General features: G+C 40.0%; 1 protein-coding gene across 1 annotated transcript in view; it reads right to left on the reverse strand.

Annotated features, from left to right (window-relative positions):
* Positions 1–14,958, reverse strand: part of LOC119419632 (dedicator of cytokinesis protein 9) — a gene marked incomplete in the record, with an annotated part of 138,803 nt that overhangs the window by 44,670 nt on the left and 79,175 nt on the right. The window contains 21 exon segments of the mRNA XM_037686987.1: positions 819–930; positions 1,023–1,106; positions 1,184–1,330; positions 1,448–1,519; positions 1,599–1,724; positions 1,823–1,892; positions 3,738–3,853; positions 7,112–7,201; positions 7,305–7,391; positions 8,567–8,685; positions 8,784–8,907; positions 9,013–9,105; positions 9,957–10,022; positions 10,108–10,295; positions 10,419–10,498; positions 10,680–10,802; positions 12,756–12,838; positions 13,046–13,168; positions 13,249–13,461; positions 13,911–14,051; positions 14,134–14,208. Of these exon segments, the coding sequence (XP_037542915.1) occupies positions 819–930; positions 1,023–1,106; positions 1,184–1,330; positions 1,448–1,519; positions 1,599–1,724; positions 1,823–1,892; positions 3,738–3,853; positions 7,112–7,201; positions 7,305–7,391; positions 8,567–8,685; positions 8,784–8,907; positions 9,013–9,105; positions 9,957–10,022; positions 10,108–10,295; positions 10,419–10,498; positions 10,680–10,802; positions 12,756–12,838; positions 13,046–13,168; positions 13,249–13,461; positions 13,911–14,051; positions 14,134–14,208 (2,332 nt within the window).

Genomic DNA, 14,958 nt, shown 5'->3' on the forward strand with positions numbered 1-14,958 from the left:
TTTTATTCAGTCCAGAAAAATGAGGAACTCGCGTTAAATGATGAATACATCCCAGCATCTGTTCATCTACACGATAAACAATAAATCAGTTAATTGCATGATAAATGAAAATTATCAACCTCATTTTCATTTATCAGCTTTATCGTTTCATTGTGTCTCTCTTTCTACTACTAAGCTGAGAAGCTAAGCTATGAGCTAAGCTAACAGGCTGACCTCGGGGGAAAAAAAACCTCTGTCTTGTCAAAGCTCCAAAAATCACGATTGAAACCCGTGCTTTTATGTAAAAAGTTTTTCTCTGCAAAAAGAAGCCGAGAACTTGTTTACTGATTTTTTAATTAAAAGCTTTGTGTGAAAAATGCTATGCTAAAGAGCTCAAACCACACCGAGCGTCTGCCATTTTGAGAACCGAAGAGAGACAGCACATGTCACGTCAAGGGGCCTCCCTCTCATTTTTCTCAAAGAGACACGCTGCTTGCTCCCTCACTATTCATCCTTTGGTTCAAACAAGTCTTATACTGCCATCCGGTGGTCAAAAAAAGGTACTACATGCAATTTGTTTTTAACATTTCTTCTTCAATTTGACAATAATTGATGATTATTGTCAAATTTCAAACAATAATATCATTTATAGCAATAATTTCTGAGACAATTAATCACCCTGCAAAATTTATTATCATGACAGGCCTAATGACGACCACTTTAAAATAATTAAAAAATCTTATTTGAAGCAAAATGCAAATCTTTTCACTTCAGTCCTTTTGTGTAACAAAAGTGACTTAAGCCTGAGCCAGTTTGTTGCGTGAATTTCTTTTCCTGACCTTGAAATCTCAGTATCCTCCCCTTTCCAAAAGGCATGGGCAGGTTTAGGGGCACATAGTGTTCGTGGTTGCACACAACACGCAGGAACTCAAACTTGAACTCAAACAGTGTCTGAAACAAATAAAAAAACAGAAAAAAAACCCTACGTTTTTGTAAAGTACAGTTTTACATCTGAGCCTGGGTGTAATTTGTCGTCGGCATACCTTTGGATCTCCAGGCATAAAGCAGTTGATGTAGTTGTTGATCTGCTTGAACACAAAGCCTCGGTCCATTAGGTTAAAGCAGCGCTGCAGGAAGAAGGGGGGAAGCCGTTTGGTAATTACTTCCACATACAATGGGAACAAGAGGAAATATGGATCCTGACCTTTATGAAGACTGCCAGGCTGTGGTTGGCATTTCGAGCAGCATCCAGATTGTCCTTGTACTTCTGAGTGATGTGTGGCATCATCATGTTGACCAGAGTCTCCACGGTGTGATGGAAGGGTGCAGAGAAGCGCTGATTTCTGGACAGCTGCAGGACATTGGTACAAATAACTCCACCAAAGTACTAACACTACCACTGTGATGCAGTGTCTGTCTACAAGACAGAGTATGCTGTAGTAAAGAGGAGACTTCAGGGCAAACTCACCCTTACTTTACAGCTTTCAATCAAGAACTGAGCCATGGACTTGATTAAGGCTTCAAAGAAATACCAGGAGTACTACCAGGTAGAGAAACATCCATCAGAAAACAGAGAAAAAGCTTTTTGTCAATTGTGTTTACATATTAATTAAAAATACCTTGAGCAGCTTGTTGCATGTCAGGAAGTCAGTGGAAGGTTTCAGGATTGCAGTCATGGCTTTTGCCAACTCTTCGTGCACAGTTCGGGTGGTTGAGGACGTGTACGGCTCAGTCTTAAACACATACTGAGTCATTCACACACAGACGTGTCAGCTCTTCAGCACAAACACTAAATAAAGTTATAATGGAATATGAAATGTGACATTTGGCATGTGAATTTTACCTTCACATAGGAGCGAAGGTAGTGCTCCAAGCCTTCCTCGTGGCACTGGGCGACAACGTGAATCATGACTCTAACAGAGAAAAATGTAAGAGGAAAGCATGAAAAAAAAAAAAATATTTTTTACCAATTTCACCCTCATAACACCATTACAGGTCCTTCTAAAAAATTAGCATATTGTGATTAAGGTAATTATTTTCCATAACGTAATGATAAAAATGAAACTTTCATATATTTCAGATTCATTGCACACCAACTGAAATATTTCAGGTCTTTAATTGTTTTAATACTGATGATTATGGCATACAGCTCATGAAAACCCAAAATGCCTGTCCCAAAAAATTAGCATATCATGAAAAGGTTCTCTAAACAAGCTATTAACCTAACCATCTGAACTAACGACGTAACTCTAAACACCTGCAAAAGATTCCTGAGGCTTTTAAAAACTCCCAGCCTTGTTCATTACTCAAAACCGCAATCATGGGTAAGACTGCCGACCTGACTGCTGTCCAGAAGGCCATCATTGACACCCTCAAGCAAGAGGGTAAGACACAGAAAGAAATTGCTGAATGAATAGGCTGTTCCCAGAGTGCTGTATCAAGGCACCTCAGTGGGAAGTCTGTGGGAAGAGAAAAGTGTGGCAGAAAACGCTGCACAACGAGAAGAGGTGACCGGACCCTGAGGAAGATTGTGGAGAAGGGCCGATTCCAGACCTTGGGGGACCTGCGGAAGCAGTGGACTGAGTCTGGAGTAGAAACATCCAGAGCCACCGTGCACAGGCGTGTGCAGGAAATGGGCTACAGGTGCCGCATTCCCCAGGTCAAGCCACTCTTGAACAAGAGACTGCGTCAGAAGCATCTCTCCTGGGACCGCTGCTCAGTGGTCCAAAGTTATGTTCTCTGATTACAGTAAATTTTGCATTTGCTTTGGAAATCAAGGTCCCAGAGTCTGGAGGAAGAGAGGAGACACAGAATTCACATTGCTTGAGGTCCAGTGTCAAGTTTCCACAGTCACTGGGGTGCCATGTCATCTGCTGGTGTTGGTCCACTGTGTTTTATCAAGCGCAGGGTCAATGCAGCTAGCTATCAGAAGATTTTGGAGCACTTCATGCTTCCATCTGCTGAAAAGCTTTATGGAGATGAAGATTTCATTTTTCAGCATGACCTGGCACCTGCTCACAGTGCCAAAACCACTGGTAAATGGTTTACTGACCATGGTAATACTGTGCTCAACTGGCCTGCCAACTCTCCTGACCTGAACCCCATAGAGAACCTGTGGGATATTGTGAAGAGAAAGTTGAGAGACGCAAGACCCAACACTCTGGATGAGCTTAAGGCTGCTATCGAAGCATCCTGGGCCTCCATAACACCTCAGCAGTGCCACAGGCTGATTGCCTCCACGCCACGCTGCATTGAAGCAGTCATTCATTCAAAAGGATTCCCGACCAAGTATTGAGTACATAACTGAACATGATTATTTGAAGGTTGGCATTTTTTGTATTAAAAACACTTGTCTTTCATTGGTAGGATGAAATATGCTAATTTTTTGGGACAGGCATTTTGGGTTTTCATGAGCTGTATGCCATAATCATCAGTATTAAAACAATTAAAGACCTGAAATATTTCAGTTGGTGTGCAATGAATCTGAAATATATGAAAGTTTCATTTTTATCATTACATTATGGAAAATAATGACCTTTATCACAATATGCTAATTTTTTGAGAAGGACCTGTAGACCCCCGTACTGACAGACGTGTTTGTCAGACCTTTCACTTGTTAACTTAATTAACAAAATCAACAATCAAAAATCACATGAAAAGCCCATTTCAATTATTTTTTTATATACACAGAAACAACACTGACTGGAATATTAGATGAACCATACATCTAAGCGATGTGACGTTTCAGGAACACTTGCCTGGTGACGTTCACTGTGACATCCTCTTGTGTGTTGCTGGTCAAGACCCTGAACAGCTGATTGAGGATGGTTGGCAAGAACTTGATCATCACATGACTCTCCATGGCATGCAAACTCTGAGAGAGAATAAACAACACAGAGCCTGAAATCCCTTCATGGACATGAATATAGATTAAAAGTGCAAAACAATAAGCTGATAAAATGTTTTATTTAAGCCCAGTATATCAATAACAGCAGACAAGATGAATCATTCATGCAGTGCTGAAGCAGCTGGAAACATGAAGTTTTGTTACCTGTGTGTCAGTACCTGCATACACGAAGTTTACACAAGCCTATATGTGTTCAACAGAATGGTACTTCTTCCAGTTATCTAACTGTTAACAATGGTGTACCACAAGGTTCAGTTTTGGGACCCACCCTCTTCACAATCTACATAAGTAATGTAGGTCAGTTCATTCCTGATGCATCTTTACATTTCTATGCCGACGACACGGTTGTTTATTGTCAAGCTAAAACAGTTGCTAAGGTTTTCCAGCTTTTGCGAGCTGCTTTTGACATCATCCAGTCAGATTTGTTCCGTCTCAATGTCTTAATGCTGACAAAACCAAAGGGATGTTGTTTTCAAATAGGAAGTCAGTTTCAGCAGTCTTTCCCTCAATTTTATCTTCGAATGGTGTTCCTATTGAGTTTCTTGATTCCTACAAATACTTGGGTATCTTGGTTGATTTGCATCTCTCTTTTAAGTCTCATGTTGAAAACTTGGTGAAGAAACTGAAATTAAAATTTGGTTTCTTTTTCAGAAATAGATCCTGTCTAACTCTGAATGCTAGGAAATGCCTTGTAACTGCGACGTTCTTTCCCTCCATTGATTACGGTGACATTTACATGAACACGCCTACAAGCACCCTGCAGATGTTGGATGCTGTCTATCATGGTGTACTAAGATTCATAACTGGCTGTAACTATCGTACCCACCACTGCACCCTGTATTCACTGGTTAACTGGACATCATTAACTTCACGCAGACTCTCCCACTGGTACATTTTCATCTTTAAATCACTTCTTGGTCTGTTGCCTTCATACATCTCCTCCTACATGTCACGTCGTCAGTGCAGCTACAGCGTGCGCTCTCAGGACATTATTACCTGCAGTGTTCCCTCAGTGAGGACTGAACTAGGCAAAATGACCTTCTCCTACTCCGCTCCTGTTTCCTGGAATATCTTACAAAAAGATCTGAAGCTCTCGACCTTGACCTCTCTAAGTGTCTTCAAACATCTGTTAAGTTCATGGGAAAACTAATCAGACATGTTCTTGTTTTTAGTATTTTACAAAGTACATCACTTTATAATGTAGCTGTTTCGTTTTTTAATATAATTTTCTTCCATTTACTTTTTCATTTTATATGCTTTCGATTAGGGCAGCACGGTGGCGCAACTGGTAGAGCTGCTGCCTCTCAGCGAGCAGGTCCTTGGTTCAAACCCCGGTCCAGGGGCCTTTCTGGGTGGAGTTTGCATGTTCTCTCCGTGCATGCGTGGGTTTTCTCCGGGTGCTCCAGTTTCCTCCCACAGACCAAAAACATGCATGTTAGGCTGATCGGTACCTCTAAATTGTCCCTAGGTGTGAGTGAGAGAGTGAATGGTTGTTTGTCTCGTTTGTCTCTATGTGGCCCTGTGATGGACTTGCGACCCGTCCAGGGTGTACCCCGCCTCTCGCACAGTGATTGCTGGACATGGGCACCGGCGACCCCCGTGACCCAAAATGGAATAAACGGGTAAAGATAATGGATGGATGCTTTCGATTATGATTGTCTACTATTGCCTTTGTTGTCCACTGTTGTCATCAATCAAGACAGTGATCCATGCCTTCATAACATCTAGGCTTGATTACTGCAATTCACTTCTGTTTGGAATCAGTCAGTCCTCCATTGCTTGTCTACAACTGGTCCAAAATGCTGCAGCCCGATTTTTAAATGGTACAGGCTATAGAGAGCACATCACGCCAGTTTTGGCCTCCCTGCACTGGCTACCCATTCACCTTCGGATCCAATTCAAAATTCTCATGCATGTTTTTAAATCACTGAACAGTTCCGCCCCATCCTATCTCACTGATCTTCTGCAGCCATATGTCCCACCGCGCTCTCTGAGGTCAGCAGACCAGATGCTTCTCTCAGTCCCAGAAACCCGTCGTAAGCTCAGAGGTGACAGGGCTTTCTCTGTTGCAGGTCCACGACTGTGGAATGAGCTGCCACTGAGTGTCCGGCAGGCTCCCATACTCTCAGTCTTTAAGTCTCGCTTGAAGACCCACTTCTATTCTCTTGCCTTTACCACGTTGTGATTTGTTTTGGTCCAGTCTGTTCTCTACTCTGTTGGCCATTTTAGTTAGCTTCTGCTGCTATTTGTATCTGTATTTCTATTTTATGTTTTCCTGTCCGCTGTGCATGTTTGTTTTCTTTTGTACAGCACTTTGGTTGGCCTTGTTGCTGTTTTAAGTGCTCTATAAATAAATTGGTATGGTATGGTATGTTTGTTAAAATCAGGTCTCTCTTGTAAATGAGTCCTCGAGTCTCAACTAGACTGACCTGTATAAATAACGGTTGAATGAAAATAAGTAATTTGGAGAGCTGCCATCAACCACAGCTGACCTGTTTGAGCCTTCACTGCTGTGATTACATTAAACCCAAAATACCTAACACTGCTTTATAAAAAAAAAAGTAATGTTTTGCACAAACTATTAGGCAGACTGTGCTGGCAAGTTACAAATCAGATAAAGTATCATTCAAACTGTTTGAGCAAAAACTGGCTCAACAGTTTGTAATTTCATGGCACATCTGAGCTAGAGAGGTAGAACAGAGCGATTATGTGTTAATTTATGCCACACCTTTCTACTTTGCAGATGTGATTGTACCCAAACTTCAATTCTAAAATCATTTTCCGCATCAAGGCAAAACTTGTGTTACATTAAAAAAAAACTGAAATTGAAACTGTGTGCCAAGACTGGTGTAGATATGACTTAATGTAGCGTTTAAAGTGTATTTTGTCCATTTCTACTAAATTAGTTTAACATGCAAGACAGTAGGAAGTTCTGTGGTGAGCACACTGCATCAGAAAAAAACAAAAACAATCTTTTAACAATGTCTAGACTGTGTGCTATCATAAAAAAGTTTTCATTTTTGTAGTTAGTTTGATGTTCTTGCATCTTGGTTGGGTTGATGCTGTGAACCTGAACGAGTGTTCTGCTGAATTAAAGCACTTTGTAACACTTCAGTCAAATGTTGTGTCTTAAACTGATTTAACTGTCGTTATGTGAGGAATTTATGAACATTTAAACAAAATCGAAAACTTAAAGTTAAGATGGAAGTTAACTTGCTGATTTACTTTCAGGAATTTGACCAGTTCTCCTCCTGACACTTGAGCTGCTGATGCAACGCTCTGACAGTGAAGAAAGAAGTTGTGCAAATGTTGATCCTTAAAAACAAACAAAAAAAAAAGGTGAGACACAGAATTTGGTTTCATGCTGCAAAGAGGAACATTTCAGGAACAATATGATGCAGGTAATACTTGGACCCACCTGAGTGTACACAGTGGACACGAGATGAGTGGACACTTTGAATAATGGCTTTCCTCCATCGACCCATTTGACCTCCGGACCCAAATGCTGTAACAGCACAAACAGCAGAAGACTGAGTTTTATCAGATCACTATAAAATCCTAATGACCCACAGGATCCAGGATCAGAATACTTAGATTAATGAAAGCTGTTAAAAAACGTAAAAGTTGAAGTAACCTCTGTCACCACCTGCCAGCGTTTTATTTATGCTTGTGGGTCTTTTTCTGGTTCTTAACAAAGTAATTAATTGAAACAATTTATTTATTTTACTGTGTCTTTACAAATTTTCTATTTTTCTGTTATTGAGGATACTGTTAGGGTTTTAATAATGCTATTCTAACCAGTCATATAATCATCATTAAGCTTGATCATAAATAGTGTGCTATAACTTTAAGTATTTGTATTTTATTTAAATATTTTGAATATTTTTCACATTTTTTTCTATAAAATTACTTTGAGATCTCTTCAATTCTTTTAATAATGTTCTCTGAAACTGACTTTGATCTATTTGTCTTCTCAAAAGCTCTTTTTAGTTTTTGTCTAACATCTTGCTAAATCCAGCTTTTAGCTACAGTTTTGTTCATTTTAGCTATGGCTTTGCAACATTTTGCTTTCAGCTGTTTCGCTCATTTAATCTTCTGTTCTGATTGTTTTAACTTTAACAAGTCAGTAAATAATTTATTCCTTAAAAATTTCAACTGTTTCACAAAATAATGCAATTTTTCTTGTTTTAATATTGTGCTTTTATGCTCTTGTGTATATATTTTTTTTATTTATTTTATATTTTTTAATTCAGGCAAATCTAACACATGCATTGCTGCTCAACTATTTGTATTCTTTGTCACTTGGCTTGTTTTACTAATTGAAAATCTTTTTTTTATAAACATTCAATGCCAAAAATCAAACATTTAAAGTAGAGTAATAAAAAAAGTAAGACAAGAGTAGATAATGGAAGGCAAAAGTTAGTTACAATTGCCATTGTTAGTTCATTTACTTTAAGCATGGATTATTGGTTAGTAAAGCGTTTACAGCTTAGGTAAAAATAGTATTATTACAGATTTAATAATCCATTATAAAGCCAGTCTTATTGTAAAATCACAGTTTTCACATTACTGGCCTAACAAGCAGTCTGGACACAGTATCTTGCACTGCTAAAATAAAACTTGAATTATATAAAGAAGAAGCCAAACTATCATCATTAAACAGCATGAGGATCTCTCTACCTTGCTGGCTCCCTCCTGACAGCTCAGGTATCCAGCAGGCAGGTTTGCAGCCACAGAGATGTGACTCTCATTCATGACCACTCGGCCATCCTTCAGCAAGGGGAGCCAGGCGTAACCCACTGAGAGCAGACGCAAAGGAAGAGTCAGTCCTTGGGCTTCATGCTACTAATAAAACCAATAACATACTGAGACTTGATGGGGAAACGTCGTGTTTTACCTTGCATCTCTACCACGTCTCTCTTTTTGGTGCTGGCCTTGCTGTTGCTCTCACAGCTCACATGGTAGAAGGTGAAGAGCAGGTGATGTTTCTCATGGAGCTGAGTTGGCAGCTCAATCTTAAACTAAACCATGACGCAAAAGTTGGAAAAACTCATTATCATTTATGAATAATGATAAAATAGATGGTGGGAATGAGCATTATTAAGAATAAAGGACAAGTGTCTTACTTCATCGTAGAATTCGGGGTTGTGCTGGTGATGTAATACTGATGTAAAGGCATTTTTGGTAAACAAGGGTCCCCCCGGTCGCCCATAGATGCACTGAGGAATTACAAAAAACAGCTTTTCAGATGCTTTAACTGATAAGAATTAGGCCCGCCACGATAAACAATAAATCAATTAATCGCATGATAAATGAAAATTATCAACCTCATTTTCATTTATCAGCTTTATCGTTTCTTCGTGTCTCTCTCTTTCTACTGAAGACACTGGATGACAAAAGACTCAACTCCGGTGCTCTTCACTGACCCCTCCTTTTCTCCTTTCCTTTTAACATCTATTTCAATTGTCCAAAATGGCGTTTTTGGATTGTTAAAAGCAGCTAAGCTGAGAAGCTATGCTACGAGCTAAGCTAACAGGCCAACCTCAGGGAAAAAACCTCCGTCTTGTCGAAGCTCCAAAATTCACAGTTGAAACCTGTGCCTGAATGTAAAAAGTTGTTTTACTCTGCAAAAAGAAGCTGAGAACTTGTTTACTGATTTTTTTTTATTTACTGAAAGCTTGGTGTTAAAAATGCTATGCTAAAAAGCTCAAACCACACCGAGTGTTTGCCATTTTGAGAAACGAAAAAAGGAAGGAGAGACAGCCCATGTCACGTCAAGGGGCCTGCCTCCCATTTTTCTTAAAGAAAGCTTGATCCCTCACTATCCATCCTTCCATTCAATCTTATACTGCCATCTGGTGGTAAAAGAAAGGCATTACATTCAAAACAAGTTAACCAACATTTCTTCTTAAATTGAACAATGATTACTAATTATTGTTAAATTTCAAATATTATAATTTATCGCAATAATATCTTAGACAATTAATTAAACCAGCAAAATTTGTTATTGTGACAGGCCTAGTAAGAATAACCTCTGTAGGTGTTCTGGACACTATGAACACACATTTACCTTCAGTGAAACAGCGTCTTCATCATCCGAGTCCCTGAACTCGATGCAGACGGCAATGTTTCTCGCCTGAGGACAAAAAGAAACGAGACTGTGTAAAAGGTGCGTCAGTGAACCCGTAAAATAACATCGATGTGATAAACGGTGGCGCTACCTTTGCAAACGACTTCTGGTTGTCGTATTTCAAGTGCTTCGGGTAAACGTAGAGGTGATTGTTGTAGATGGTGAAAGGCTGAGAGCATTTGGCGATGCACGGCACGAACTCCTCCACTTCAAAAAAGACGTTGCTCCGTTCGCTCACATCAAACTGCTTCACAGGAATGTAGGATGAGGTAACACAATCTGCTCGAAGAAACAGGAGAGGAGACCATATAAACAATCAGAAGATGACGTGAGCGGCCTGCTCTGCGGAGGAGCAGCTTCAGCTCGTCTGCTGGACTCGTGCAGGGATCCGAGAGGACTCACTTGTCAAGTCAGGTGCAACACTGTCGATGGTGACGTCAAGGTTTCCTAAAATTACAGGCAGCTTGGCCATCTTCTCCGGTCTGAGAAAAAGAGAAACAAACTTAATATAACAAAAAACTAAATTAGAAACAGGCTTTAATGAGGAACAAGACAAAGAGTATAAGAATGTGTTAACAGATGTTTGTATTTTTCGATTAGGCAGATGTTTTTCATTGTGAAAGACTCCTCGGTGGTTAAACAGCAGAAAGGGACGTTACTAACTTTCTGAAATCAGCCAGCAGTTTGAGCATGTCGTCATTGGACAGCTTGTTGCTGTCCTGCCTGTACAGAGCTGAGAAACGTGCACTTTTGTCAAGAGTCCCTGAAGCGTCTTTGAACAAAGATCTGCACAAAAAAAAAGCAAAAGTGTCCAATTAGTGTTGACCTGCAAACACTGCACTGTACATTCCTTTCAGTAAAACCAAACGTCTAGTTTATTACATTGTTTTATGGACAAGAAATACTATTTTATTATGTCTAAAATATTTAAATATCAGCTACAAAAGCTCATCACAATTTTTCACCCCATAAACAGCTGAACACAAAAATATACAAGTTAAATTGATATAAAATGACTCTTCTTTGATTGAAATAAACATGTTATTCAATTTGTTTAGGTAAGATTGAAGTTTAGAAGTTTAACCAAACAGCTTCTTAAAGTGAGGCCGGTATTTGTTTTGGGGCTTTGGGATTTAGGTGGAAAATGAACTGTAAAAAAGGACATGTTGAATATATTCCAGGAATATAATACGTTTATAAGATTACACAAACTATACAGAATAGCAGAATACTGCTATCTCCTAATTTTGAAACATAAAGTAAATAAACTAGTTTTATTGCCACCCACCACTATGAAAAGTGGGCAATTCCTGTGTCTGTAATTGTTTGTCAGCAGCTGTTTTGTGTTTAAGGTTGGGTCGACCCTTTTTTGGTTTATTTTCTGTGTTCTGTTCCTCTGAGTTTCCACATCCCATCAGTTCAGTTTTTCCCAGTACTTGTCCTTCAGTCCTGCCACGCCCTCTCACACCTGTTCCCTGTCTCATTAAGCTCAAGTCCTCGTTTACCTCAGCCTATATAACCCTCTGTATCAGTCTAGAAAACCTGTGGAGCATGATGCATTGAATTTGCCATATCTGAGCTCATATTTTTTATGATTCTCCGTGCCTCCCTGTGTCCGTGCTGAGCAAGTTTGCTAACTTGCCAGATTTTGTTTTTGTGAAAAGTTTTACTCATTTCTTTGAGCTCCTCGTATTGAGCCTGCATGTCTGGCTTCAAATCCTCCTTCCATGACCGAACCACTTGATGGACTTTAATGAAACTCCCACAAACTAATCACTTGATGTACCGGTACATCTACAACTGATTACCTTTTGGAGACAAATCAAGATGGCTGCATCAGCCAATTGACCTCAGCAAATGCAATTATGTCTGTAACTCAGTCAGTTTGACAGACATGGGAATAAAATGTGGTGTGGTAGTGGATGGAAGTCATCCTCAACTCATACTCTGAGCACTAACAGATCACGTGAGATCCACCAAAGTTAAGTCAGATTATCTGGATGGTTTCTTTCTTTTTTTTTTTTTTTTTGAGACGTTTCATCCTTCATCCAAAGGACTTCATCAGTCCGTGGAGCCACAACAAACCAATTTCCACAAGCAGCGCACTCACATAGTGGACCAACCAGTTTGCTGATGATAAGGTGGTTCATGGGCCCGGCCTCTCTCATGTCAACTCCTCTGAAACATCTACAAAAAAAGTCCAGATGACCTGACTGAACTTTGTTGGATTTTCTACCTGGATTATTGAGCATGAACTTTGATGTTTTGAACCACTTTGGCTATGGCTACCTCAGGAGTTGACGGGGAAGAGGGCGGTCCCCAGAAACCATCTTAACACCAGCAAACTGATTGCCCCGCTATGTGAGTGTGCTGCTTGTGGGACTGAGCTTGTTGTGGCTCCTCAGACTGATGAAGTCCTTTGGATGAAGGTCATGTGAGACTTTTTTGTAACTTTGGCTCGCAAGGTAGTGGGTAATTTGTATTTCTTAAGGAATGCTAGCTTTATTTTATATTATTTTAATAATATACTTCACTACAATATAACTATTTAAAAATTAAGTTGTACTTTTGAGAATGTCCTAAATACTTTTTCAGAATGACTGAGCCATACTTTAACTGCTTGCATGTTTGTTTGTGCTTTGAAAATGTCTGAAAGTTAATAACTTTAGTCAAAAACTGAAGTGAAATCTGGCAACAAACAGAGAGGACATCCAGTTACAGTTGAAGGAGGTGAAGTACCTCGCTGCCCAGGCAAAAGGCATCCTGTACTGGCCCAGTCGACTGCATGCCAGCTTGGCATTTTTCAGGACCTTCTGTGCCATCTAGTGGAAAACAGAAACATTGTGAATCTAAACACACACACAGAGACCGAGGCTTGTTATTGTGCTGAGAAAGTACTCAGAGTGCTGCCAAACTCAATACAAGTACACCTAGTGATAATAATCATAAGCCACCATGGACCCATCAGAGAGCAATGGGTGCAGCCAAAGTCAACGCTTGTGTTGATCGGTCTGCGGATGGTTCTGTACCTTGGTGGAGTCTGAACTCTTCATGTAAGGTTCAGCGCAGTGGGTGATCCCCCCCTGAAGCACCTTGTCGATGCGAGCCACCAGGAAGATATCTGGATGAGGGCATGTTACTGAGAACACTCCCTGAGAGAATCAAAATGTTAGATATAACTAGGAAGAGCCATTTTCTTTGGTAGTGCTGCTACTTTGAATAGGATTTTCACCTGTCGGGGATACTGCAAAGCAGCTTCTGATATTCCGTGGATAAACCGCTGTCCCTCGGGACGGGCGTCAGCCCCTCCGTTCATATACTGACTGGTGTTACTGGGCACCATGCCCCTCACAGATGGGTGGTTCAAGTCAACGTGGAAGTCGGAGGAGATTTTTCTACCGTTCTGGATGTCAAACAGAGACAGGGTCACATAGAATGGCTCCACCTGGAAAACAAAAAAAGACTCAGAATTAGACCAGGGATAGTGATGCGTACCTTTACTGCAACTATTTCTAACACAAAGACAAACATGCTCTTTGACACGAATTGGATTTGAAAACAGAAATACACACAGAACTGGTTTCAAATCAGCTGAATGTTTAAAATTAAAGATCGGGAAAGGAAAAACGGCAACATTTCTGTGACTCTAGGTGTCCATTCTGTACATCTGTAATCTTAGAAGAAGAATATGTGGAGTATTTAATTGACATTTATTGTTGGGAGGGACAGCAGGACATTAGATTTCATTACACAGGCTGTTTACTCTTCCCGAGCCAGTAGTCTGGTTGCTATGTCAACAGGAGTCCATCCGGTCATTGTAACAAACCACCTCATTCACATTCACTCAGGCGGGCAATGATATCTGTTAGTTAGAGCCCGAAACGTCATCCTTACATTCGTCGTCGGCCCCTCCTCGTTTTCTGCGACGCAGCTTTGCAGGTTAAACGAGAGGTCGTTGCAGTTCACCAGCACCCGCTTGCCAAACTTCTCCTCAAACTGCTTCACGTCTGGCTCTATTCCTGAGAAGTCAAGTTTCTACAAACAGCACATAGAAAGGTTTATCATTTCGTCTGCAAAACGTTGAGGCTGAAAAAAGTGGACTTCCTACTTGGATTACCTGAGTGTCTGGGTCCAGAGTGAACAGTTTCAGTCTGGTTTCATTCCTCATCCTGTAATCTGTATCTCTTGTGCTCTAAAGTAGAAGAAAGACACTTGTTAAACCAAACCACAAACTGTCTGAACAGTTTTGTTCTCAGTTGGCTTTATCATTAGGACTTTAGTTTTTGTCATCTGCACCCAACTGGAAGGGAGGCTTCATATTTTACAGATGATTTTTGCTGCGCAGACAGACTCTGCTAGAGCCAACATCCACCCTGAGCCATCAGATTGTTTTCCACGATGACTTTCTGTCTCCACAAATGAACGTATAAATGATTACATAAAGTGCTATAACCGAATCAGGAATGTTTCTGCAAAACACTAAAGCTCCAAATGTTTTCAATTAAAATGTTTTTTTTCCCTATTTTATCTTTACACACAGTAGATATTCGTGTATTTCTTATAACAATAACTGTGCAATTTCTCCAACACAAAAAATTAATTTCCCGAAACGGGCATATTGGTATTATGATATATTGTATTGTATCGTATTGCGTCGTATTGTGTTGTATCTTATCTTATTGTATTGCACTGGATTGTGCTGATTGCATATAATTGTATCATGCTGTATTGTATTGTAAACCAGAAATTTGTCTCCCGGTAAATCATGTCAATTTTCACATTTCTATTCTTAAATATTTTTTAGAGCGCTCTGAACTTTCTCATTTTGTTCCGTTTGTCCTGTGCTGGTAATTTTCTGCTGAATGACACCTAATTCATCTCTTGAGGCCCAAAGATTAATTTGCAGTTGTACTTACTTGGAGCAAAACTCAAACACTGAAAA

This window comes from Nematolebias whitei, chromosome 13, assembly GCF_014905685.2.
Source record: "Nematolebias whitei isolate Nwh7 chromosome 13, NemWhi1, whole genome shotgun sequence".
Lineage (NCBI taxonomy): Eukaryota > Metazoa > Chordata > Actinopteri > Cyprinodontiformes > Rivulidae > Nematolebias > Nematolebias whitei.